The 27928-nt window shown below is 39.0% G+C and overlaps 1 protein-coding gene across 4 annotated transcripts in view; it reads left to right on the forward strand.

Moving 5' to 3' along the window:
- Positions 1–27928, forward strand: part of atp8a1 (ATPase phospholipid transporting 8A1) — a 91212-nt gene that overhangs the window by 58113 nt on the left and 5171 nt on the right. For all 4 annotated transcript variants that reach the window (XM_087799412.1, XM_087799414.1, XM_087799411.1 and 1 more), the window contains 11 exons: positions 2014–2197; positions 4237–4347; positions 9690–9764; positions 11187–11309; positions 14377–14455; positions 15593–15654; positions 16256–16312; positions 17108–17215; positions 24212–24300; positions 24554–24646; positions 26915–27006. In XM_087799412.1, coding sequence (XP_087655538.1) covers positions 2014–2197; positions 4237–4347; positions 9690–9764; positions 11187–11309; positions 14377–14455; positions 15593–15654; positions 16256–16312; positions 17108–17215; positions 24212–24300; positions 24554–24646; positions 26915–27006 — 1073 coding nt within the window. The remainder of the gene's footprint in view (positions 1–2013; positions 2198–4236; positions 4348–9689; positions 9765–11186; positions 11310–14376; positions 14456–15592; positions 15655–16255; positions 16313–17107; positions 17216–24211; positions 24301–24553; positions 24647–26914; positions 27007–27928) is intronic.

The raw sequence follows: 27928 nt of genomic DNA on the forward strand, positions 1-27928 counted from the left end.
CAAAATGTGTCTTCTAGTAGCGTTTTGAATCATCAACCCATCACTACTGGAAATGCTTTCGAATACCATGAGCCCTTTTAGGTGATTTTAAACTCTATAATAAATAATAATTTGGTGTATTTCTTCCTTCTAATCAAAGTAATAATAAACCTTTTTAAGGGTTAAAGCGACAGCAATGAAGAAACCATGATTTATGTTAGTGGTTGCAGCTCAACTTTATTTGACCTATTCTGGTTTAAGCACAAAAATAAAAAATATTACACATTGTAATGTCCTGCTAGAGCAAGGGTGTCAACCTCCACAAGGGGCCAACTGTATTAGGAAGTCTGAGTCTGATTGTGATTGTCTTTTCATTTTTGGGAGGCTACATTAATTTTAACCATCATTTTTGGCCGTTTTACCGAGTACCTGCATCAGTTTTACTGTCGTTGAAAGCCTCCAGCTTTTATCTTATCACCATATCAACACGATAATCATTCATCTACTTTGATTAAGAATCTATGACTTCTCAAGCGAGCCATTTAAAGTTACCTGGCGGGCCAGATTTGGCCCCCGGGTCTAGAGCACTAAAGGGTCAGCGACTTTTCCCTCAGAGATATTTAGGGGTGTCTGGGTTGTAAATTAAAACTAATAAATGAGGGGTCACCATTGACCTACTGGGGGCCACAAAAACACCGTAAGTACTTAAGAAGTCAATGAACCATGACTGGGTCAGAGGTCGTCACCTTGTCTTCACAAAAACAGCAGACGCTCAGGTGCCACCCTTACATCATCTCTTTTACACGCATTATCACTCATCTGTTTTTACCATATTGTCACTTATAGGCGCCAGGAGACGAATAAAAACACATTTTTCTCAGATAATATAGACATTAAGTTCTTCGCAACTTTTAACTGCCAAGTCTCCGGAGAGGGTCTGCACTTTCCATTAACCTTTGCAGCTCAGAGAGGCGAGAGGAAGCTCCCGTGTCTGAAGGTTCAAGACTTTGTGTCTCTGAGGGGACCGAGTCAAGTTTGAGGCCTTGTAAAGAAGAGATTTACAAGCTGTGTCACCGCCATGTCCCAGTCATTAGTTACACCTAATGGACCCTGCAAGTTCACAGGGTAGAGGATAAGAAAGAAGACCGGAGACGTAAAACTCGAGAAGATTTTCTTTTAAAAGAGCTTCCTCTATGTGACAGTGGTGCTTTTTCTTTAGTTTATAAAATTAATTTTTGCTTTTAGTCTCTTCAAATGCTTCAATAGATTTAACAATATTCATATTGAATCATAATGAACCCAAACCTAGGTAGAGTTGTTATTGAAAAATGAAAATGTCAGTGTATAGCCCAGAATCATTAATGCATGCACCAACCTGCTAATGTTTTTCCAATTTCCTAAACCCATTTGGAGGTCTGTAATGTAGGGAAATATGAAGAAAAAACATTGTTTGGAATCATGAATAATGCAGCTCCATTAGCACGTTCCTCCTCTCACTTCTCCGCCAGTTACTTGGTCAAAAGGGCATTGAGGGGTTCACCCCGTCTCAGATTGACATCCTGCTCGCTAAAAGTCTGGTATAGAAACAGACATGTGATACTTCACTGGCTGGTGAAAATTCAACAATTGTGTTATGATAAATCACAGCAAGTGCTACTGGAGGGTATTAGACAGCCTGAGCTTTCACCGGTTGATTCACAAAAATTACTCCTGTATTTAGTTTATGGGTGTTCACTTGGTGTGGAACGTCTGTCCCTCTGAGTGAACTCTGATCAGGAGGGATCTTTGTCTCAAGTCTTTAAGGCGTTGTTATTTTATGCACCCCTCAGTAACACTTTTGGGATGTCGGGAACAGATTATTCTGTTGAAAGATTTTTTTTTGTCTTCAAGCAGAGATGCAGATGGAATAAACTCACACTACAAATAAAGCTTGAAACGTTTTATTTAAGTATTTTTAATACATATTTTATAAATCTCAACTATACAATTGTTTTTTTTTGCGAAAGTCAAGTTTTTTTGATGTTTTTGTTCCAGAGTTTCTCCTCTTCAGAAGTCTGATGTGGTGGAGATGGTGAAGAAACAGGTGAAGGTCATAACCTTGGCAATTGGCGACGGTGCCAACGACGTCGGGATGATACAGACTGCACATGTTGGGGTTGGGATCTCTGGCAACGAGGGTCTGCAGGCGGCAAACTCGTCCGACTATTCCATCGCCCAGGTGAGCACGGCAAGCATGAAGGGTTTAAAAATCCAACATGGTCTCATTTAATTGTGTTCTATCAACGTGAATATCTATTTGGTTCTGGGTGCTCTACATTCATATTCCTCTGCATTTATTCATCACTTCTCTACCGTATTCCACAAACCATTTTTCCCACCTGCCGGATTCCTTGACATGTTAAATTATAACACTTGTGTTGCTACACAAAAGCAATTGCATCTTCTATGAAAGTGTGAGTCCTCAATTTTACAGCCTGGCAACTTTGGATTGACGCTTTAATTCTTCTGTCCTCATTGTCCCCCCAAGTGTAATCTGTGTCACTGATAGCTCAGACATTGTTTAAAGCAACAAAAGAACCTCTTTCTACATCGGATTCACCTCTTACACCGAAGTAGCTACACCTGTACAACCAGTATGAGGCATTGCTAAAACCCACCTGCTGATATCTCCACACAGCAACTTAAACACAAACATACACGCTGGAGAGATATTTGATAGCACTTTGTGGTGTTGTGGTGCGTTCCTGATCCTCTATCCTGAGGCATTGGAACCTCCCATGTGGAAGATCACAGAATCACAACATCCACCGTTTATGACCGATTTCATACTGTTAAATCTAAGCCCTTTTTGAAGTGTGTGAAAAATTGGTAATGCATTTTTCAGTGAGGACATTAAAATTGAAGTTAAATATCATAATTCATTTTTCATCATTGAGATTAACAAACCTGGTTTTATCGATGACACAATTGGTTGGCTACAAATGTCCTTTCCTGCAAATGAATGTATTGATTTTATCGATTCAATAATTGAGGTAAACATGAACGCATGATTATCGTTTGGATAATCTGGGAAACGGTTAAAAAATATATATTCTTAAGATTTTTTGAATAAGAGGATTAATTGAAACTTGCTGCTTAGATTTTAAAATTATTTAGTAATGTAAAAAAAGTGTAAATACAAATTAAACGTAATGCTGTAACGTAAATAAATTTTGCGTTGTGTTTGTTTTAAGTTCAAGCATAACATAAGATGAAACTCCTTCGTTAACTTGACAAAAGGCTTTACACATAGAATCTTCCCGGATTTTCTTGGTGATTTTCCTTTCCTCCTTCTGTGCACATTATGCCGGGAAGGTCTTTTTAGGTTCTGCTGCTTTATTTGATTGCCTTGGGTTTTTAACGGTACATTTGCTGTAATTTGCTGTCTGGATGTTCAGATGAATCCTGGAAACTGTGCGAGTGTGTGTACTTTGTTTTGTTAACCTGATTGCCCTACATAAATTAATGCTTAAACGTTTCAGATGACTCACCCGGATTATCAGCCGGCTCTTTCTAAAGAGTAGAATTTAGCATGTTCGGGTTTATCTTCTGGCGTCTGTTCTCTGTCTGTCATCAGCTGTGTTCTGGTACTGATTTGAAGATTTTGAAGATTCTAGAAAGAGCTTCCACAGTCCTCCATTCTCCAGGGCGAGCGGTAGCATAAGACACACAAAAAGTGTTAAATGGGGGCAAAGTTTTTAAACCTTAAACTTTATTTCCCTTACGTTTCAAGGAAAATCCATTTTTGTCACATAGCAGCACTTTGGCCAATGTGGTGAGATTTTGTTTTGTCTTTTCTGGCAGCCATAGATGAAAGCCTCACCACTATGTTCAGCTCGAGTGTAATCACAATTATCAGTCAGAAATTGCACTGTAATTTCAAATTTACCACAGGCCCCTTATCGCAGGATAATTATAAAGCAATTTAACTGTTAGGCTGAACTCTCCAGAGACCACTACCCTATATGAATTACTTCATTTTTAGCAGCCCAGGGTTTGGGTCTTACACACTTGAAGTTCCTGGAATGCTTTAGTCAGAGATCTGGCTTCAATGCACCATTAGTCCTTTATCTCTGTGCTCAGAAAAGACAAAAGGCCACTGATGCTTTTAATCCAGTTGTTCCAGCCCTGATCCCTAATAGTGGAGATCCATCAGTGAGTGGACTGTACACAGATGTCCACTGTTCATTTATCTTGATGTTTTTTCCTCCCACACAGTTCAAATACTTGAAGAATCTGCTGCTCGTCCATGGAGCCTGGAACTTCGACCGAGTGTCCAAGTGCATCCTCTACTGCTTTTACAAGAATATCGTCCTCTACATCATCGAGGTACGTCAAACCATTACTCAGGGTTAGATACTTCCAACTAACCTTGATTTAAAGTGATCCAGCTGCTACTTTGGTCTGTTGGAGTTTCTTAAACTTGGGGTAATGTTACTCGTAGGAACAATGTGAACGCCTACGAGTTTGAAGTTTGCCTACTAGAAAAAGTGTGTAGTTTTTTGCAACACTTTCAAGAGGTACTAAAGGTGAAGCTTGTTCAAGTAGTCATGGTTTCTATCTTTTTTTGGCACGATCTGAATGTTGCTTAAATCTGAAAACATTAATAGGAGGTTAAGAGTTACATTACATTTGATATTACATCAACAAATAAAATATGGTGTCCATGTGAAAGAAATCATCAAAAAACAGGCTAGAATATAAATATAAAGAACTTGAAAGCCTCAGCAGATAATACATGCAAATGCAACGTCTTCCCATTTTCTATCAAACCTTGACAACCCTTGGGATGAAGATAAATTGCGTTCAATGTCCGTGTGTTGACTTTGACAGTAGATGACAGATTCCAGACCAGCCACTGATTGCAAGTTCAAAGCCTAAACAGGAATGACCAGACAGGTTAAGTGCTTCCTATCAGCAGCTTTATCAGTTGCAGTGTTCCCTCGTTTTGATCCACAACCCGAGAACTTGACAGCCTGGATTTGCTTTTGCAGTATTGTCTCAGACTTAGGAGTAGGTATTATATTATTTTTTTAAAACACTGTACCAAACGACACATTGATAACTGTACAAGGCTTAAACAAATAACTTATAAGCATTAGTATTTTAATATTTTTATGAGTAGATATTAATTAGTTCAATGATAATTTGCCTTTTGTACATCCTGCTTAGATGACTCAGAGGTAAAACTATTTCAATAACAAACTGACCCCTCCTTAGTAGGTGTTTTATTCTGGAGATCTGTCCACCTTCACTGTGAAGATAACGTAGTAATTCCACCCTGGACTTGAAATTTGACATTAAATGTCTAAACAGCATTTTCTTTCATCGTTTCTGCTGCAACATAAACTTTTTAGTCAGGTTCTTTTTCATAAGTGAGGTTCAAAGTAACTGTCTAAGCATCAATTATCAGGAAAAACAACAACCCTGATTTCTGCATTCAAGTGGAGAACGAAACAACTAATGAAGCATTGAGACAATGTCTCCAAAATCCCTCTGCCAAAACTAATTTATACTAATGTGTATTAATGATTTTCTTCTCCTTTTAAAGAGTGACAAAGTGGATTTTGATTTTGAAGTTGTTTACAAGAAAGAAGGCCATGTTTATACAGTATAATCCCAACATTAACATTCGTGAAAAATGTTTGTAAACTTTAGAATCATTTGTACTTTTATATTTGACCTCTGTACGTCACCGTTTTTGAGAATCTTTCCCAAGAAAAGGAAACTCCCTTTTATTAGTTTATTTATCTGTTGTGCTTTCAACAAAGATAAGATGTTCCTCAGTAAAACATCCACATTAAAACTTGACACCCTTTTTTTCTCCACATTCCACAAATGCCAGAATTCCATTCAAAATTGTTTATCCATTTTTCCTGTTTGTAACCGCAACTTCTCTTCAAAACACTACAGTTCTCTAGTCCTTCTACAAAAATTGCAAATGCAATGTGCTGTGCTACATCATAATAACGTGTATATTATATGAATGTAATTCAGAATGTTTGGTTTGTGAAAGAACTACCAACAAAGACACTTGTATGTACAAGCTGTTATTCTGCAGAGTGTGGCAAGTTTGATACCCTGTCATGAAACATAGTTTTTCTGGGAGCTATCTGCCATTATCCTGAATCATTTATTGACTGTTAAGTGACCTTCATATAGTTTAACTATTGAAAACCCTTCACCAACTGAATTTTGGCAGAAGTTTAGGTAAAAAAAATGGCCATAAGACATGTGAAAACTATTCATCAACATCTAAAAACACAAAATCATATGCAAGAATCTAAAATCTTAAGTTTAAATTGAAAATCAGAGATGGTAAACTTTCTGGGTTTTTTTTTTACTTCAGCCTCACCACTGCAGTTTATTGAAACTGATACAAAATCTTTCTTACATGAAGCAGAAGTATTTTCTTTATCTAAAAAGGGTTATCTTTTTGAGTCAGTCTAAGGTCAAATAGTCCTAAAATCGTTCTAGTTTTAACTTGTAAACAAATACTGTTGTCTTAATGAAAAGGAACCAGTTAATAGTGCAAATGCCCTCTTCTATTTGATGACCAACAGCTGGAACTATTTCATTCTGTTGTTAATGTTGGCTTGGTTGATGTTTCTTTTTTTTCTTTTCTTATTCCAATTACATCGTGCATCTCTGTTTTTAATCAGTCTGATAAGCGACTCGGCTAATCATCCTTAAAGCCTGCCTCGTTGATTAAAGACGGCAGTCCTAATTACCCAAATATTTTTCAACAATATGGTCAAGAGCCTGTGAAATGTAATCTAGATTAATGACTTTATTGAGATGCTGTAATGCATTACAAGTTTAACTTAACAACGCGCAGTGAAAAGCTTTGAGTTGGACCGCGGTCATCAATCAAAGGCACTCATTACGAACCGGGTGATGCAGCTGGCTACTTATCATGACTGACACATTGCTGCAGAGGGGGTTGATGGACAAGTGGCATTTACGAGGCAATTACAAGGACGCCTATTACAAGGAGTCTTTGTAGATGAATAAAGGAACGCCAGTGGCTTAGAAACCAGTTGCTCTTCATTATAACTGGACAAAATATTTCTAGAGCCCTTGTAAGTCGGAGGCTGAAGTTGCCTTTAACTACATTTCTTGAGATTTTTTTTGTCCAATACATAACAGTTTCTCATCCAATGGCTCCTTCTTTTGCAGCATTAAAACTCCATCCAACCCAGACCTGCCTCATTCGTGATATTTCCTGCGTTCTAGGGCTGCGGAATCAATTATTATTGATAAATATGCAAGTAACCTAGTAATCACGCCTTTCTTAAAACCCCATTCTCCTGGTTCCCCATCTTTCTTTCCATGATATGCAGCGAGAGAGGCCAGCCACACCCCTTTTTGCTGAGTGGCACTCAATGAGGAGATGAAAAGGGGGAAGAAAAATCCAGCCGGGTACTTCCCCTAATGAGCAAATCAATGCATCTGTCGCTCAAAAGATGGGTGAGAGAGAGAGAAAGAAGGAGAATCTATTTGGAGCCCACAGACCAGGCCAAAATACTCACAGAAGCAGTTACCACATTCTATGAATAGGAGCCTTTTAACTTAGCACAACAATAAATCAGTCCAGAGCCTCTTATTGAGCAGAGCTGTAATTAATTCAGCAGTTTGACCTACCCGCTAGCCTCTCGTTAGCATTGCTTGAGCAGGTTGAACCTGCCTTCGTTTTTTCCCTTTTTTCACCCATGGCAACGCCATCTCAAAGTATTTATCAGCAAGCCAAGAATCAGATGTATTTGCAGCGTGCCAACAGATCTACTGTACCTTCTTCTGATCCTCATTGTTACCAGGCTGCATTGTCTACAACCAGAAGCACTTTCAAAACAGGCCCCTCGTATAAAAGGAATAACGTCATGGTAGAGTGCACCTGATGGAAGGGGGTTTGGGATCTTCAATGGGTGGGTGTGGCAGAGAAGGGGGCACATGGTCTGGGTCTTTACGTGCCCACTTTTTCCCTGTCGGCAGAGGGAATTAGGAGGGGGAGTCGGCTTATGCACATTTGTTTTCCTGCATACCCTCACACTATGGAATACCAGCACCAGACTGGTATTGGTGGGCATCATGGACATGGCAGGTTGGGCCCCCAGAAGGGCTTTTGTCCCCGTCAGAGAAGTTGTAGCAGTTCATGCCTTCATAATGAGGTTAAATGAAGCGGGAAAAGGTTTGGCTGAAACTCAGCAGCCCTGATGGTCCCTTGACAGCTCTGTGCATGGGTAGCAGCTGTGACCCTCACCAGACCCCAGAAAATTGTTGAGGAATTTTTGATATTCGTGACCGAGCCAGGATATAAAGCGACCGGCCACCAGGACTTGATTATGTGCGGTTTTATTTGTAGCATTTTTAAATCGGCGACATTGTATGTGTGGTTGACCAAAACCACAACAAAAAACTGCTTCTATTGCTGCTTTTTTTGTGAATCCAAATATATATTAAAGGTATGTGTGAGAGTTTTTAGGTGTGAAATATTTTTAAAAAGCCAAAAAAATCTATACAGTCTCTAGTATCATCTGCCATCTTTTTTTCTACTGCCTTATAGAGTAACATGAACTGCAACAACTCCCTTCTCAGGAGGACGCATATCTTACCACCATTAATGTGGGTCACTTGGTCCAATATTATTCTTGGGATCCATCATCCATCTTTTGGCAGTCCATGTGATTCCATAACTTTTGGGGCACATTAAAATAGCCCTCACACCTTCTACACATTACCAACTGTGTTGTGCACATACCTTGAGACCATGTAAAACGGAAAAATCTGTGAGACGCAGCTCTATCATGAGAAGTGTGTACTCTGTAAGAGATGCAGCTGATCGCAGCATTGTAAGTTCAGGAGATTTTGCAAAAATAGGACACACATCGGTCCCTAGTTGAAGCTATGTTTCAGGTGGAAACCTTATGCTTTCCTTGCTTGTCTAAAAACAGTATTTATTCCTTATTTTCTGTTTTGTTTGTTTTCATCTTTTTATTTAAATATAGAAAAGTATTTTAAACCCAATAACATTCTAGCTCAACACTGCACCCTATTTTCATTTTTGTATTGTTTGTGTGACTACCTGGTCTCTGTCAGAATAGTTGGCTGTGAGTGACGGATCAAGATAGTGTGATAAATTTAATCTCTGCTCAGCATCTGCTTCACATTTCCACTTTCAACATCTCCTGACACGTCCTATCAAAGTCTCCATCACTCAGAGTCCCGAGACCCCAGCTCCGGCCCTTAAACCAAACTCATCTGTCACCCACATGTCTTCAGGTAGATGGAGGAAGGAAACTACTTGATAGATGTTTGTTGCAAATCCCATGATGAAAAACTGAGACACTTTACATCACGGAGGTGGCGCACAATGCTTGCGCCTGTCTGCTTAACTGCTCTGAGCTCACTTGAGCATGTGAGACAATCCAAAATACTTGGTACTTTTTTTTTATTCTGAAAAACCACCTTCTAGGAAACATTTTAAACCAACGTAATAACTTACAGCTCACTATATCTAACCTTTTGGCCTTTCATTTATTACTTGTTGAAACAGAACCAAAATCCAGCTTCTTTTTACCTCACTTAAGTGAACAGAGTATCGTCATGTATCATCCATCACAGTGACCATGTCGAGTAGCTTCCATTCTTAACTCGGTACTTTCCTCCTGCAGATCTGGTTTGCATTCGTCAATGGCTTCTCGGGTCAGATTCTGTTTGAGCGCTGGTGCATCGGCTTGTACAATGTGGTGAGTATGATTTACTTTTACCTCCCGTCACTCTCTGACCAAGATACAAGTTCCCATGGTCCTAAAGACCACCCTCCACCATTTCTCAATTGTCATTTCTAACCTCAACACACATCTTACTTTATTTATGAGCTTTAAAGTGCTGTATTTTTCCCAAACACCCTCAAGCATGACATGAAACTAGAAGATCAATTGCTCGAAAAAGAGTGGTGAAATAATTGAGCCGAGTCCCCCTGGCATCCCTCCCACGCCCATTCCTAATGAATGCCTGTGATCCTTATTTGGCAAGAATGTGACAAATGTATTTTTGGTTATTGATTTACCAAACAAAGATTACAACATTGTTATGAAAGTAATTCAAGGATTGAATTCAATGGAGCGAAATTATAGATATAATTTGGCAGGTAATAAAGTAATGCATTATCCTTTATACGAGACCCCAATCCTATCCTATTTTCTTATTTTCAAATTCATAATCTTGAGAAACATGATTTGCATGCTTCCGAGACAATTGTAGGACAAGAAAGTTATTCATCCGACCTCAAGCTGCTAGTCTGGGGGATTATTAAGGTGCTCCCATGCCTACCTTGTGACGAATAGAAGGTTCCATCAGTCAATATTGATTAACAGACAAACGACAACATTTAAAATAATAAGGTATGTTATCACAAGATCTCAAAACATGATGAACATAACAAAAAAGCCAAACTCTTAGCTACAATGATTTGTATTGTTATTGTTAAAAAGTACAAACAAATTATTTTAAACTATTAAATATTTTATGGAAAATACATTTATTTTATCATAAAAAAATAGGGCTAGGATATATATTTTTAAAAGGAGCTACATCCTCGTATATATAAGTGACCATCTTTGACTTTATCAAAAGTGAGTAAAGGAATTCCTCTGGTTGGGTGGGAAGCAGTGGAAGCAGTGAGATGAATCCTCCCTACAATGGAGACCTTCGTGTGTGTGACTGCATAAGAAAAGAGTCCAGTGGTGCATATCCTCCTATGGCTCCTACAACAAGACCTTCAGTCCAGATGGCCCTGTAGAAAACTGACATCCACTTTATCCGCTATACCCCTGCAGACTCATAATACCAGCTCCCTTCTCCAGGCAGCTGCAATGCAGAACAACGTGGCTACGACACTTTTGAGTCTTAAGCCCGACTTAAGTAACTGCCTCTTTGTCAGGAGCTAGGCAGATGTTTAGTCAACCAAAAGTTTTGCATACCAAAAGTAGAAGGCAACATAATGGAAAAAAAGTTCTTATTTGTGTATTTTCATTTAAATTTATAATGGATATATTTAGTGCCAAAATGTGACAAATAATAATTTTGCATTGGTTGAACATTGATGAAATGACATTATTTGTTGTGTCCATAAGTTCATATATTGATTGTGTTTGCCGTTTGTCCAGCTCTTCACAGCTCTCCCTCCCCTCACCCTGGGAATATTTGAGCGCTCCTGCCGAAAAGAAAACATGCTCAAGTATCCAGAGCTCTACAAAACGTCCCAGAATGCAATGGGCTTCAACACAAAGGTAAACTTTATTTTAATGGTACCGCTCTATATTTTTAACTTATTCTGACTTATACTTGATGGAGCTCAATCTTAATGTTGCCTTTGTTCATTAGCATTGATTTCAGCCCAGCTTTTTTATGACTTTAGCTCGATTTAAAATCTCAGTAAAAAAAAAATTCTCAGTAGTTAATAATGCTTTAATTTAAAAAAAAAACCTTATTTGTTTCAATCTATAATTAAAGCTGCTAATAGACTTAACTGTAGCTGAATATCGCATCATTAGCTAGGTGTTGATTTCACCACTTCTAGCACTTTTAGTATGTATGGTCTGTCAGCTCTATATTGACATTAGCTATTTGGATCACAACTGTCCTCGCCACCATTCATCACCATAAAGACAGGTATTTGCTGTCACCTTGAGCTCGAGACTGACGCGTCACCTTTCACTCTCACTTGACAGATGTAGACAAATCTGACCTGGCCCGGCCTGACCTCCTCTGTCTGGTCATTCTTGTATACTTTCCCCCCAGAAATGTAATAAAGACGTCTCCTCATTTCTCCACACCGAGTCCTGTAGGCTCCTCACAGGCGTGGTGACCCAGTTAGCCAGCGTGGAGGTGGATTAAAGCCCGATTGGCCATGGGGGTCAGGGTCAGGAAAGGTCCTGGAGGTCGGGGGGATGCAGCAGAAAGACTCCGCTGAAGGGGGAAACACACAGAGTGTGCTGTTATTGTCTAGCAGCATTTGTTGCGGAAAATTATGCAATTTGTTTAAGTGAGATCCTGATTGTTCTCAGAGCCGTGCTGTCAGGTCCAGCTTAACCCACCCGAGACCAGACAGAAACTTGTACCTGAGCCTTCTGTTGATGAATTACTGGAACACATGGCACTGTGCAGATTTCTAAATGAGGTGCTAATACAGAAGACTTTTTGTTCTTTGTTTACAATTAATGCTAACAACTGCATGCAATACACAGTTTGAGTCTAAGGCCTCAGTGACTCTTCCCAGTCAGCAGGTTGTTTTTGCTGGCTTGTCCACTCTCCTTTTCCCTGAGATATTTCCCTCTCTGCTGGCCAGAGGCGAGAAAATCCAGCAGGAATTTGGCCCCTAATGCAGGTCCTCCTGCACGTCTGGCCCTTTTGTACACAATAGATACAGTCTTTGTGAGTTAAAGCCGTTGTATTGATTTATGAGAGGAGAGTTTGAGGTGAGAGAAACTCTGTGTTGAACTTGTATACAATCGCCTTTTTTGGCGGGTCAGCCTCCTTTTTCAACATTTCAAAAGGTTTTAGTAACAACTTTATATTGTGGAAAACATTTGTGTCATTTATAAAGAAACTACTTCATTACTTTTTTTTTGTTGATAATCAGTCATTAGGGTGTTGTTTAGAGTGAATACTTTGTTACCATCCTCGATAGTTTCTAATGATATATATTTAGATATTAACTTCTTATTAGGGGTCTGCCTTGACAAGAACCTAGGGATAGTTATCACAATACAGGGGCAACAATACAATATATTATGATGTATTGAGATACTGTAGTAACTAGGATATATTTGTAGTATTTTCAGAGTAATTAACTTTTTCGTTGTAGAATTTGAAGACCAAATGACAAACTGCTTTAAATTGTTTTTATACCAAAAAACATTCAAACATCAGCTTTAAAAGCTGCTGGGGTCAACTGTATCCTCTCGTTCTCAGTCATCAACAGTATGTCGCAGGATTTCATTGTTCCTTTGGCTTTGGAGGACAAAATGACTGCTGCCATCTAGCTGCCGGAAATGTAATCGCCAATGACATATATATTTGCATGTTAATTGATTATAAAAATAAATCATAAATTAACCTTAATAAATATGATAAGCAAAACAAATCTGTACAGTGCTGTTGAATATTAATACAGTATTGTGACAAGAAATAAAACAAGAGGTATGCTCTACTTCTGATAAACATATTAATGAGTAGTTAACCATGGTTAATATGTTTTTGTTTTTTGTTTGTTTTTAATCGTACCCATAACAATGTTGATATTTATTATCAGAATTAAAGAGATGCCTTTATAGTTTAAAACAAAATCTCAACTAATGTTGAACACAAAATAAAAATTCACGAGGCTACATTGGAAGTGAACAAAAAGACCACACTTCACTTTAACAAAAAAAAAGGATGACATTAGCTTAAATAAGAAGTCAAGGTTTAAGTAAATGTCCTATAATCTCTGCCAGGACTCAATGTTCAAGAAAAGGCCAAATATTCCAATGCGAGATTTGTTCTGTTTATGTTTCCCCTGGTCAGCTGTTAACATCTCAGAGGTAGCACCAATGTCTGGGTCAGTGAGGGGAAACCTGGGCACCAATGTGGAGAGTTTTTTGGCAGAATGGATTTCACGGCTGTTTCATGCTACATCGCCCATTAGTGTTTAGTTTGGCTCGCCTGTTGCATAATGTAAGTGAAACACGTTGGTTCGGGAGTGGATGTATTGATGTTTTTCAAGAACCCGGCCAGTCTGCAAACGTGGATACATACGCAGACTGTGGTCCACGGGGTTATTTTCCAGACTCTTAATAATTACCTTGAAAACCGTTTAATCTCTGTCAGACCTGTCAGTATCGCAATGTGTGTTTCTGAAACGCTTGTTTGAACTCTGCGTCTGTAAAGTTTCAAGGCTAATAAAGCCTTTGTTAGCTTTTCTTTGAGCTTCTAAATTAATGTTGACATATTCATCATCTTTTATTGTACAGTTGCCTTTTATTCCCTCCACAAGAATTTAAAAGCAGAAGTTAGTCTTTCACGTCCCGAACACACACTCAGCAGTCGCTCTCTGCCATAACACACACAGAGGATCTACAGCGTGTCTGTCAGCGGGGTGGCCATTGAGCGATGAGGCCCCGACAAAACCGCCACTTAGCCTGGTGCTGGGCTGGCACAAAGGACCCGGGTCAGGGGTCACTTGGTGGGCTGAAGCTCCCCACACCCTTTTCTCATGCTTTGTTCCGTCTGTGTTTCTCTCTTCTCAAAATCTCCTGCCGCCTCCAACCCCCCATCTCTCCTCCTTCTCCTTGGTCCCACTCCCCTATTTTGCAGGTCTTCTGGGCCCATTGTCTGAACGGCCTTTTCCACTCAGTCATCCTCTTCTGGATCCCTCTGAAAGCCTTCCAGCATGGTAAGTAGGTCCCAGAGACTCGTCTACAACTCTCCGCAGAGGCTGGGCCAAGCAGATGCACGTCTTGTTTAATTCTCCCCTTCGAATGTCCATTCCTGGGATTGCAAACATATGTGTCGTCCATCCGTGGTGGCACGCACTTCATCTCCGCATCTGCCCAAATACAGATTTGTATTTTGTTACTATTTTTAAGACCCTATAGCATTCGTGGGAATTGGAGCCTGATGTCATGACTCCTCTGTTGGGAACAGGTCATATCACACCACTCCTCCATTGAGTGGATGTTAAACCCTAAAAGTATCCAAGCAATCTCAAATTAGTTACTTTTCTAAACTATTCTACTACAATTTTAAAAAGTGACTCTTCACAACATCACATAAACAAAAAGTCAAATTTCTTTAAGGTTTTTGGTTTTCAATTCTCTCTTAGTCCTAATATATTTACAATACAAGCGGAACTTTCTTTATTTTAATTAATAATAAGTTTGTTTGTCAGCATCATTTGCTGCACATTAATGAAAACTTATCTTAAAAGTAGCTGTGCAGTAATTTAAATAAGATTAATATAAATATGCTATTCCTTGTGCAAGCTTATCTGTGACTATTTTTGACAGAAACCTTTGCTGCACTCGCATTATTTCCTGGTTAAAAATAAGTAATCTCGTGCGATCTCGGCTCTTCTTTCATCATTAAAATGCAAACGTTTTGTATGCACAGTTAAAGAAAAGCCATCTTAAAGTTGGCAATTCTGGGCTGGCTGAAATGGGGGACCACACAAGTGTGGGCTTGCACTGCTAACAAAAGGCGCCAAGCTCCCTCACTTTGACTGACAGGCTGTCACTAAAGCCTCACCGCACACCGAACATGTGACCAACCGGAAATGGAGTGAAATGAGAGTCTTAGACTCAGACTTTTACAGATATACCAGTGGCATACAGTTGATCAACACAAGGAACGTATTGTTAATATCGTAATTTCTTGCCATTTCGATGTTGTTGTGCAATACTTTGAGGTTGAAGGTTTGTTTCTTACTTTAACTCACTTCACATTAGAGTCCCAGAAATGCCCTGGTATACTGGCATACTATGTTCATACTCATTGTCAAGCCTGAAGGTTGTATTTCCATCTCCTTTCCCAGACACAGTTTTTGCCAGTGGAAAAACTCCAGACTACCTGCTGCTTGGAAACATGGTTTACACAGTAAGTGTCTGATGATTCTACTTGATCAACTAAGAAGGTGGGGTCACAAACAGCTACTCTTTTGCTATAGTTCCTTTTGAAGGCCAACTAATCTGTTTAAGTGTCCCTTAAATTGATCTTGGATCTCATCAGTATGTTGAGTCTAATCAGTATGTGTTTGTTTGTCCAATACTTTCTTTGGATTTAAATATTTACATGGGACTGAAAAAACTTTTCTGGAGATTAACTTGTTTCGCATAATCACACACACTCTGTGGTGATGGGTCAAACATCGAGGTTTGTCACCGCGCATCATCAATCCCGTAAGTCTCCAACTCCAAGGGACTTGTTGTATAAACAAAGTAGGGGGTGATTACAGCTGGCTGGAGGAGGAGTGAAGCCATTATTACATCATAATGGACTTTGCTCTCGTAACCTCCCGTTTGCCAAGATTTTAAGGGGGGAGTAGTAACTTTAAAACATGGTCATGATGAGGGCTGCACTGCATCTTGGAGAGGAAGACTTCAACATTTTAAACATTTGAGTAACTTAAAAATCCTTTCTCTTGTACCAGTTTACCATTTTGAGTATGTGTTGATTGACGGTTACCTTTTGTTCACAGTACGTGGTCATCACAGTTTGTCTTAAAGCCGGACTTGAGACTTCTTCATGGACTATGGTGAGATAAAAAATCTTGTATATCTGCCTGATATTCAACAGCCTCCGATACGCAGTCAGTTTATGTAAATATATTGACATTTCTGTTTGTTTCTTTTTTTTATCTTCCCTTACCCTTCATTAAAAATGGCCTTTAGCACTAGAGGGTCCGATCAGTTTTCAAAACACAGATTCTACGTTTTACACATTAAAGTTTTTGTAAAGGACCAGGGACTTTAAGTATCTGGGATACATGTGCTATATGGATTTGTGGAAGGCTTGTAACAAGGGAAAGTTGTGGGGGGTTCTGGAATATTGAGGTTCTCCCTTTTACTATGTGGGCCAAACTCTGTAGAGTGGGATTTTCTTAAGCGCTTCCTTTGTGCGATCCAACTTACATGGAAATAAAACCTTAAATATCACCATCAGGATTTGATTAATAGCTTTAAAAGGAAATCTTGATTACATACTTGTAGAGTCTGCTGATCGGGTAACATTTGACTGGAGCTGAACCAGAACCGTTTAATGTAGAAATACAGATCAAAAGGTGTCAAAGGATGACATTGTTCTTTGTGTCTAAATAAATTATATAAAAAAATCTTCAAATCAATTAGATCATTTCAATACCAGCACCTGTTGACGGCACAAATCGTCCTGTGCGGCTCAACACCCCGGAGTAATAGCGCACAGTCTGGTTGCTATTATGATAATAGTGAGGCAATGTGGTGACTATTGGAGCCATGTGTTTGAGCTAATTTATTAGTGTATCTGAGCTACAGTAAATACAAACTTAAACACGCTCTGTTGCCTTTTACAGTTCAGCCACATTGCCATCTGGGGAAGCATCGGTCTGTGGGTGGTGTTTTTCATTGTCTACTCGTCCCTGTGGCCCCTCATCCCCCTGGCTCCAGACATGTCAGGAGAGGTAAGCTCACACGCACATTGTCGACTTTTACACACTTCATCACTGGCTTCGGTACTGAGGGAAGATAAAGTCATCTATCACTGACAGACCCGGAGCGCTTCACAATTCCTCCTCAGCATCAGACAGATGCTGGTGGCACGTCAGGGGGAAAATTTGACACGGCCTTTTGTAAGCAGAACCAGAGGGGTGTAAACTGTCAGAACTCTGGCTTGTGTTGCGTAATGACTTAATTGGGCAAATTAGCCTGATGTTTGTGTTACGTTGGTCCCCCTCCGCTCTGAGTATCCACAGGTGACACTCAAACCTCGACACAGTCTGGAAGCCAAACATAGAAAACGGAGGTGAACGTCGTTTTGCTCGATGAAAGCTGTCTGCCTGGGAACTGCTGGCATGTGTTCAAGAAGGGTTATGCTTTGTGTGGTGTGAAGTCACAATAGTGTCACCATTTAAGATGTTGAACATTTACAATTTAACAAGCAATTCAATTTACAAAAAACTTTCAATTTCATTTTTTGTTGAGTGTCACTAAGTAGATCGTAAAGTAAGATTGTAAATGAGGAAGAAATGAGATCTAAATGTCATGGAGAATCATCTTCATCTGGTCATTCAAGATCTTGAATTAGATCTTGAATTAATTTAGGGATGGGTTATCTGGTTTTGATATCTGAAAAAAAAAAAAAAAAAGAATTGTTGAACTTTGGGTTTATTTTGCCACTGACTATATTTGTAAATACGTTTTCACTATGTTTTCCATCTGACTCAACAAATTAATAAAACCAGTTTGCTTTTGCCAGCAGTTGTACAATATTTTAGCCAATGTTTATTTACAACAAGTTATAAATCTAAACCCTAGCATTGTAAAATCTCCAACTGGCAGGAGAGTTGCTGTAGTATACTCAGTCTGCTGTTGATTATCAATCATTATTTGTTAATCTGAAAGTGTGCGTTGTATACAACAAAGCTATACTCCTAAAAGCTGATGTGGGTCAATGTAAAAGCCGACGGCTCTTACATCACCCGTTACATTCTCCTCTCTTGTTTCACATTTTGCTCCAAGCATGCTGGAGAAAATAACATCTCTCTTAAAGCTTGATATTAAATCCTAGGAGTTCATAAAGTTAACACCGGTTTTGATGATCAGTTCTAATATCACAGGGAATCTCTTGACAGTCCAACATAAATGTGTAATTTTTTCAATATTCAAACACATTAATAAAGAAACAGTTGGAAAGTCTTGTGAATGGAGGATCAGTTACTGGATCCTTTTCTGCAAGTGCAAGTGAAATATGTGTTTCCTGAACGCTTAACAAAAAAAGTTGTTATATGACATTGTGAAAGATATTTGGATGGTTAATATAAATCTCAACAAACGGCTTGAGAGCTGGACTTGCTGATAAAGTTTATCTTTGGCTTTAATTTTTCAAATGTTATTATTAAACATGTTGAATTTATTATGTGCACACAAAAGTGTCATGACGCATGATTTCTCAAGAATAAGCGTTGATAAATGACAAAGGAGAATATGAGCCACAGATTTTGGTTTTTACTTGCATTACATTTCTAGAGCAGTCATTGAGAACGGATTGGAGATAATGTCTTTCTCACTGATGTACAGTAGCTCTATTTATATTTATATTGAATTTGTGCTGCAGTAAAATGTATAAGTGACTTATAAACAAGTCTGTCATGGGTCTACACTGTCAGTTTGCTTACCCTTGGTACTGGAACACATCATAAATCATTTGAATAAGGCAGGAAAAGGACTAAAATAGCTCTATCCTTCTTATTGAAGTGCTTGTCAATTGAATTAAGAGGTTCCGATTTTCATCTTCACAGACCTATAGCTGTATATCTATGTATTTTATGATTCAAATTTTTTAGGATAGATTTCTATAACCCTACTATTTCTTTCATTTTTAAACAGTAAATGTGTGGAAGAGTAAGGGTTAATGTGAAATTAGATATGTTTATCCAATACAATGGTCAGAATCGTATGTTTATTGAGGCAGGGTATATTTATGAGTGGCTCTTATAGTGTTTTTTTATGGCTTTGTTATTGAATGTTGCTCTTTGTGATGATTTTACACGTTGAGCTTCTAAAGAAAGTTGGAATTCTCGAATGTAAAACATTCCTCTAGTAAAATGGCATGTTTGTGTAGCCAGTGATGCAGTAAAAACCAACACACATGTCCCAGTTTTCATCACTAAAGAAGACACTTGTTTCCCACAGTCTCTGACCGAACATCAACCCTATACTTTTAACTCTTAAACCACTAATCTTTCAACTCTGGAGTGATTTATACCCCTGGGACTTGTTCTTATATGGGAGTGGTGTACCCACACAGTGTCGGACCAAACAGATTTATGAGGCCACAACATAAGAGTTAACAGGTAAACACTCACACAGGTGACGATCTGTTACTTACACTCAATACTTCGTCGCTGAAGCCTCTTCTTTCATCAGCGCCCTGCAGCGCTGCACTGAAGTTAGTAATGGTGTCCTGTGGGTAGCCGGTAACTCTACGCCGCCATTGCGACAGTACATCATCAAACAGTGACACAGCTCTCCCTGAAACCTGAAACTGCATCAGAGACACTCTTCTTTTTCAAGACCTGGTGGCCACCGAAGAACCAGGTTCTGCTCCACCCTTAAACAGGCCCAAATATTTCCCAGAGGCTTCATTGAAGTAAGCGTCTGCTCTAGAATACCCCTCAGAATATCTGACACTTGAACACTACAGACAAGTTTGACAAAATGACTCTCCACACTATCTGTGACATAGACGTTATCTCTCCGCCCGGTCTTAACTTGCGATAGTCGGTCAGGCGGACATCAAACAGCATCCTCACCACAAGCTTCTTCTATATGACCAGCTTGGCTGATAGAACTTCACTCCCAAGAAGGATCTAAGTAAAACCCAACTCTGTGCCTGTGGAAAGCCCCTCACCCTTTTTTTTCTTCTGTTTGATCTGGTCCTTTTGGTCATCACCAAAGGTTAGCCATCAGAAGAAAGAATATGATCAAGGGTTAAGCAGACAATTGGGTTGATTTGGGGTTTTTGCCTCACCTTTTTTACAAAAGTGTGCTGGAGCTGAATGCTATGTCGGGTCTATTATTTTAAGCCAAAATAAGAAAGACACCAACTCCCTGTTTCAAATTGGATTTCCTTTCATGAGAATGGATTCTCTGGGAACCATGGCCTTGGACTTTAAGCTAGTTCCTATGGTACCTGTCGTCTGTATACTTAAGTTACAACATGCAGGACATTAGTTTAGTTAAACATATTATTTTGAATACTTGGTTGCTTTTATAAATTATTTAGATTTGATCACACGATTTTATTTCCAAAAAAAGATTTAAGAAAGTGTACAAATTGGACGTATGTGTGGTTGTTTAGTCACAACTCAAGGTCCACCTACTGAATTTTTTTTTTTTTTAAAGGTTGTATGTCATAACTATATATTCTTATTATTCTGTCAGTGTTATTATTGGACGGGACACACCAATATTTTAACAACACACTTCAGTAGGGTTTTCCCGGATAAAAAATTCCTTCATGTTTTATTTTTAAACCCACAAAAATATTGCTTCACTCAAAAAAAAAACTTGCATACACTCTTGGTAAAGTGACTCAGAATACTGGTCATGATGAAAACCCTCTTAAAGAAATTCTTGCCACTAACAAGCTTCTATTGAGTTTTCTTTAAGTGATGTCTATTCAAAGGGGTTTTGTGTGCATCTACGTTCTTGATGGACAAATGAAGAACAGACCAGGTCTATAGTTTCCATTCCACAGAAAGACATGTGGATCTTCTGTGTCATTGTATACAGCCTAGTTTTACATGTTACTGAACATACTTTGATGCTTAATTTCTGCCGTTACTTTTCACTCCACGATTTGTAATATAGAAATTAAAATAGTTTTTTAGATGAAAAATATGTGTTGTTGAAATTCAATCCAATCTGCTTTTTCAAACTCAAACTCAAAGACTGTGGTCTGTTTTTGAATCTTATCTACTCTGTTGAGTAGGTGGTAATACCCGTAAGAGTTCCAGAAAGTTAAACAAAGAGCCTAAAAAGTGTTTGGGCCTAAAATAGAGCACCAACAAAGTCATCGAAAAGTATTTTAGAGACTTGAATAATATTTAGAGTCAATCCACATCTATTTTGAGAATCATTCTTGGACTGATTAATCCTGGGAACCATTTGTTCCTGGAATGACAAGTACTTGCATCACAATAACTCATTCAGAACGGCCATGCAGTCGACTGATCTCCATCTGAATAAACCTCATGAATATAGACACACCTGCAACCTTTTACCACGATCCCACTTATCTCAAAACTTATTTGAATTAACACTCATTTAAACGTTTATCTAATTACAATTAGGTTTTGTTAACCGAAACACTGCTGGAAGTTTTGGAACTTGTGTCTGATTGAATTGCATTTGTTTTGCACTTGATTGTGACCAAAACAACTTACAATAATTGCATTAAAACCAGAAATAACATGATTAAAGTGAGTTTGTTTTTCCCCCTCAGTGAACCAACAAGTTCATGTGATGTTTAACTCCTGGGACTAACCAAAGAAGGATCAGAGGCGTATTGTTTAAATGTATTATACATTTGTGAGCTTCTAAAAAGGGATACTATACCTACTCCTGTCTCAAATAAAAACAAACATCAACATATAATGTACAAAGAATTACTACAGAAGTATGGCAGGTCTTGTTTTTTATCTAAAAACAGTGAAGAGACGCTACAAACTAATTGTGTGTGTCCTGCGTTCTCGTGTTCATTTTCATGTTTGATTGTGTCTGTGTATGTGTGTGTGGTCATGAAGGGGTCGGTGGCTTGTCAAAACACACAACTTCATGCGAGCGGACACTACTGTCTGTTCTGCCAGACAAGTTTATTAGTTTGTCCTAAAAATACAGCCCCAGTCACCCGGACCTCTGTCACCCCGCTTTTCTCCCCTGGGCCCCCTGGAATGAGACGTCGCTGGTTTTGGTCCAACAACAATGTGGACCAACTCTGAGTCAGAGTAAATGATGACTTTTTTTTCCTACATATTGGTCTTTCATTGTTACAATCATCTTTCTAACCTTCCACGATCTACCACAAAAAATTCAATTACTGATTGTTTAGCCAAAAAACGAATTAACATAGCATTAACTGAGCTATCAATTCAACAATCCAACCAACTTTTTAGTGTTGCTAAAATAACACGTGTGACGTAGATTTTAATTTGTCCACCCAGAGTTGAGCTGAATTTAAATAATAATCCCTGTCAAACGCTAGAATGATGCCAGGATGGTTTATTGTTCAATCAGATCTCCCACCCGTTCAGAAGCACAAAGTTTATTTTCATGAAACTAGCTAAAGGAGATATAAACGCTGCCACTAAATTAGATGTCACACTGGCTGAAAATGAAAATAATTCAACAGACTTGGAGACATTTGAATGTAAACGTTTCCACCAGAGAATAATCTCACGATTGACACAAACGTCCAGCTCTGCCTGTAATTTCCCTTCGGCCTGACGTCTGCAGACTCAGAGCAGCAGAAAAGCTCCATTCATGGGATCTGTCGGGGAAAAGCTATTTTGATTTCCTGTCATTTGGTATTTCTTTCAGGCGCTTCGGTTTTGGTCAGACATCAAAGTCAATTTACACTTAATGGCCAACAGATTAGCTAATTCGAGTGCTTTGATAGTCCTGACACTGATCTGTGCGTGTGCTCGGGCGTGCATGCGCGTCCTGAGGGTCCCTGGCTGTGTCACGTTACAGGAAAGACACGGTCGAGGGGCCCCGGCAGTTTAAACAAGTGGCACATTACAATGTTGAGGAGGGTTTGCACTTTGACATCCAGTGACAGATAGTTTCACTACAACAAGCCAAAGTAAATAAAGTCCTCGCACACTAACCATCAAATCTTTAACCCCCACTGAGAAAAAACCCACCGACTCCCCAGTCAACATGACAATCTTTGTTTTTATTTAATAACACGGCTGGCAGCCAGCTGCTAATGACTCCTTCTTTTCTCCCGAGTTACATTTTCTAACAGCTGGATGAATGTGTTCTGCTGCCTCAGATTTCATTCATGTGTTTGCCAAATTATTAAAAAATATCAAGATATCTGTTTATATCCCTTTAGAATGTTTCATTATTCACCGTCATTATCACTTGTCTTGGTAAATGCTCAACATTGTATTACACCAGGGCTGTTCGACTATTACTATTACCAGTTACTTAAGTTATACTTCTTGTTAATAATTAACACGTTGGGATGCAAAACTGTACAAGAGAATTCCTCTGATATTTGCTTTGTGTAGATGTTTTTCAGTACATTTATTCAGTACAAACCTTCTGTTTTCCGTGTTAACTTTACGCCGTTCTGAGCAATGTTGCATAAACTTAACTGGAACCTTTGGAAAAGTGGGACAAAGTGTTGCCAAATTGAGAACTCAGTTTCAAAGATGAAAAGCCTTGTTTTACATGCTTATGCAACAGTAGCTACATATGGAACAATATCAGCAGATCTAACAGTATCGAGATTTATTTATTTAAAAATAAAGATACTATGGTCTTATTCTTGAAGTAAACCATGAAACTTCCTTTGGTCATCCGTCAACAATATCCTGTGACGTGCTGACAGATGTTCTCGCCACATCTGAGCCTCTGTGAAAAAGATATCGCGCTCTGAATTCTTCTCGGGTACTTTCTGTGGCCCTGCAGGGCAGGGAGATGGAGGCATCCAAACAAAACATGTTCTCATGTAGTCGTAGTGGATCGTCCTGCATTCATTTGGCTCCGTCTCCTCCTTATTTCCACAATAAACAAGTTTGTTTTGGTCAGCCATTGTCATGCAGGTGAGCGATTAAGAGCCACTGAATCAGATGCTGGTTTCTTTACCTTGCTGTTTAAAAAAAAGCTTTTGTTCAAACCCCTCATTGTCTATTTGACCTGAATAATAATCTCTGTGTCTTTGTCAGGCTGAGGTGATGTTCAAGTCGGGGGTCTTCTGGCTGGGCCTGGGCTTCATCCCTGTCACCTCGCTCGTCTTTGACGTGGCTTACAAAGTGTAAGTCTCTTCTTGCTAATCATAGCTCCAATACACACTGGAAATTCCTGCGTAATCTCTCCCTATCTCCTAAAAACGTTTTATATCCCAACCCTGTTGTATTTCACCGTATGTTGCTGGGATTGATTTTCTTGTGACGTTATCAACCGATGAAATGTTTTGAAGGGTTACATTTTACAAATGTGAGGAATATGATGCTCATAAAAAAAATCACTCTTCTATCTCTGAATAACTGAATATCTTTGATTTACAGGCTCAAGAAAGTATTTTTCAAGACTTTGGTGGATGAGGTGCAGGAGCTGGAGGCTTTGTCCAAAGATCCAGGAGCCGTGGTTCAAGGGAAGAGGTACGAGAGCATAGAAGTCACATGTACTTCTCTCACAGTTGTATGTCCTGTAAATGGTTACTCTTCTCATGCTGAATTCAAAATGATCTTAAGAATTTTGACGCTGTGGACCCCTCCTGCTATTCACCAAGTCAAAATGTTGCTTTTCAAACTATTTATTTATAAAAAAGTTAAGTACAGAATGTGTTCAAAAAAAGTTGCTCTCATGCGAATGAATGAATGAAATTTATTTTCAATAATATTAAGCAAAAGTCAATGAATCCTAACAGTCATAATGACGAATTTATTCTAGTTCAAGATCACACTTCCATTTGTGATTTAATAATTGTTCACTCCAGGAACATCATAATGAACAGGAAAGTACCCAGAGCGCGCAGATTTTGTTCAATAAACAATTAGCCTAAAAGCTTGTTGTTGTAGCCTTAGCTAGTTGAATGAAAATTATTAGTCCACCTACAACAATGGAGGGCACAAACAAGACAATAAAAACATAACTAATTTACCATTTTTTGTCTTAATCTGCTGCTTGCAATGTGGAGCAAACCCCAGGTTTGTTTTACATTGCATCAACGCTGTCCAGCCCTAGATCCCCTTCACATGCACAGACTTTAACTCTCTTGGCAAATCACTCCAGCCTGTCCGCAAATGTTTGCCCTCATTTTAGTGCAGTTAAACCTTTTCAACTCTCAACCCCTTCACTTTTTTATGTGATGGCTGTCAGGTTGTGGTGCATTCAAAGGTGGTCAGGTTATTTTTTTTATATAAATACACCATTTTGATATCCATTATCTAACACTTGTATATGGATACAGTTGTGTATAAAATAAGTTTCTATTAGCTGTCTCAGATTTGACGTTTTCTGCATTTTATTCATCAAAATAAAGTGTGTTTACTTTACTATTGGAAAAAGAAGATGCATATTATATTTTTGGTTGAATCAAATTTAGCTCATTATATTTCTTCTTATTTCTACTGTACATTAACTAATGGAAGTTTGGAAAGGGCTCTCCTGGGTGGCAAGGAAACAAGCGTGTGAATAGGAAAATAAAGTAAATATCCTCTAGCTGGCCTAAAAAACTAAATAGGTTTAAATGTGTTTTTTCCATCAAACGTTCATAAAAATATGCATTTGAAAGATACATTTACATCTTCAAATGGTTGATCTATGTAAACAGATCCAGTATACACACGTCAGGTCTCACAAAAAGTAAGTAGGTTTAATGGAGCTTGATCCCCTCGCCATGATTTTCGACTAAAGCATCGTCATTTTCTGTAATACCTCCCTGATTGACGAAATTATTTACAATCTGCACTGCTTATGACTTCTGATTTCAGCGTTTTGGGAAGATCAACGTTGAACAAGAATCATATGAGCCGAGAGATTTTGCTAAATTACACGTCTCATTGCCAACATCTCGGGCGGAAGGCTGAAATCTTAAAATTGCTCCTGAAATTGCCGTAGTCTGACTGTAATATCAGCAATCACGTCATAACCGTTTCTTACCTTCTTTTTTCTCAACCTAAATGTGTCATGTTTGAGCAACAGCGCTCTGATATTAAAGCAATTTGTTATAAAGACGCATTAGAGGAGCCGCGTCTGCAGCTCCCCGGGGTCTGAGGCCAGCAGCAGGTATCGGTGTGGAACAGATCAGTGTGAGATCTCCTGCTGGCCGAAAGTGATCGGGCACTTGGCTCTGGTCCCGGACCCGGCAGGCAGCTGGCGCACACACCTGCTGCACACACAAACCCAGATAAATGGAGGATAAGCATATTCACGCACATAAATATTTTTGTTTTCATGCGTTCTAGTCGTGAGTTAAGTGGGCAGCAATAGAACACACTGATTAATATGTGAGTTAAATGGCAGGATATCGACTATATTCAGGAAATGAAGAGGGGATTCTAGAGCCTTGACAAATTGCGTAAGAGCTGATGAATTGTAAAAAGTAAATTGACAAATGAAAAGTAAAGTGAAAACAATAGCCTACCGTCCAATAATGACTGTAAGCAAGGGGAAAATAATAACACATGGAAAACACATAATGGTTTAAAATCACTAAAATGACACAAAAACAGCTCTTATGTTATAAGAAAAATATTGAAAGGAATCAGGGAGGAAGGCCGCACAGGAAGTGTCGATGTGGGTGGACATGATCGGTGTCAGTTGGCTTGTAGAGCGGAGTGGATGGATTTGATGTTCCGGTCATCAGCCAGGTGGTTTTATTCACGCTGCCAACATACTCACCGTGTTCTTTTGTGTGTGTTCAGCTTGACCGAGCGGGCCCAGCTGCTGAAGAACGTCTTCAAGAAGAGCACGGTCAGTCTCTACCGGTCCGAGTCCATGCAGCATAACCTTCTACGTAAGTTACACAACATTCTTTCTTGGTTTTAATATCTCTTATCTGACCCGCTTCCTCGAGAGTGTCCAGACGAGCAGTTCTGTCTTAAGTTAAACGTACATTAAAGTAAGATGTTATCTGTTCATGCAGATAGAACGTTGTAGCTTTGGCAACTTCACTTATCTGTCATATGTCTCCAAGATGTGTTCTAAGAAGTGTTGAAGCTTGACAATCAGTTCTAGCTGTTTGTGAGTTGAAAGGCACCTCCATCAACCTTTAACACAGTCCAGCTGTGGGGCCGTCCGAGTGAAAACGGGCCAAAATGGTTTTACTTGACTGGGCTCTTAGAACCAAGTACAGCTTGATGTTGCTGCTCCTCACAGGAAACAGCTGAGTTTGTAATCATGACACCTTCATCAGTGACGTGTTCCCGGCCTGGGGACTCCTCTCTGTTCCCCCATAAGAGCTGGATTAGAAATATAGCCTGGTCCCCTTTAAAGCAAGATTTTACTATCATAATTTCTGGACTATATGCCGCTACCTTTTTTCACACACTTTGAAACCTGTAAATCTTTTATTAATCTAAATATTTTGATTTGTTAACAGACTCTATGGGCGTTATAGCCATGTACCAGTGAATGAGAAGGAATAATGTACAATAGACAATAGTTGGATTTTGTTTTGAACAGTCAATTTTTTTCACCATGCACACACACATCATGGTGGGAAACACACAAATAAATGAATATGAAGCATGTTCTTAAGTTGACCAATGGACTGTTTTTTTTGAAAATTAAAAGCACATGGCTCTTCTGGAAGACTGGTACTTTTTTTTAAAGCTGTGTTAATCCTGTGTTACTAATAAATAAAAAATGTACGGCATAGTCCAGAAATTACAGTAATTGCTCTGAAGTGAACAGATCCAAACTACAGGAGCTAGAAG

This window comes from Callionymus lyra, chromosome 9 (genome assembly GCF_982586985.1).
Source record: "Callionymus lyra chromosome 9, fCalLyr1.hap1.1, whole genome shotgun sequence".
NCBI lineage: Eukaryota > Metazoa > Chordata > Actinopteri > Syngnathiformes > Callionymidae > Callionymus > Callionymus lyra.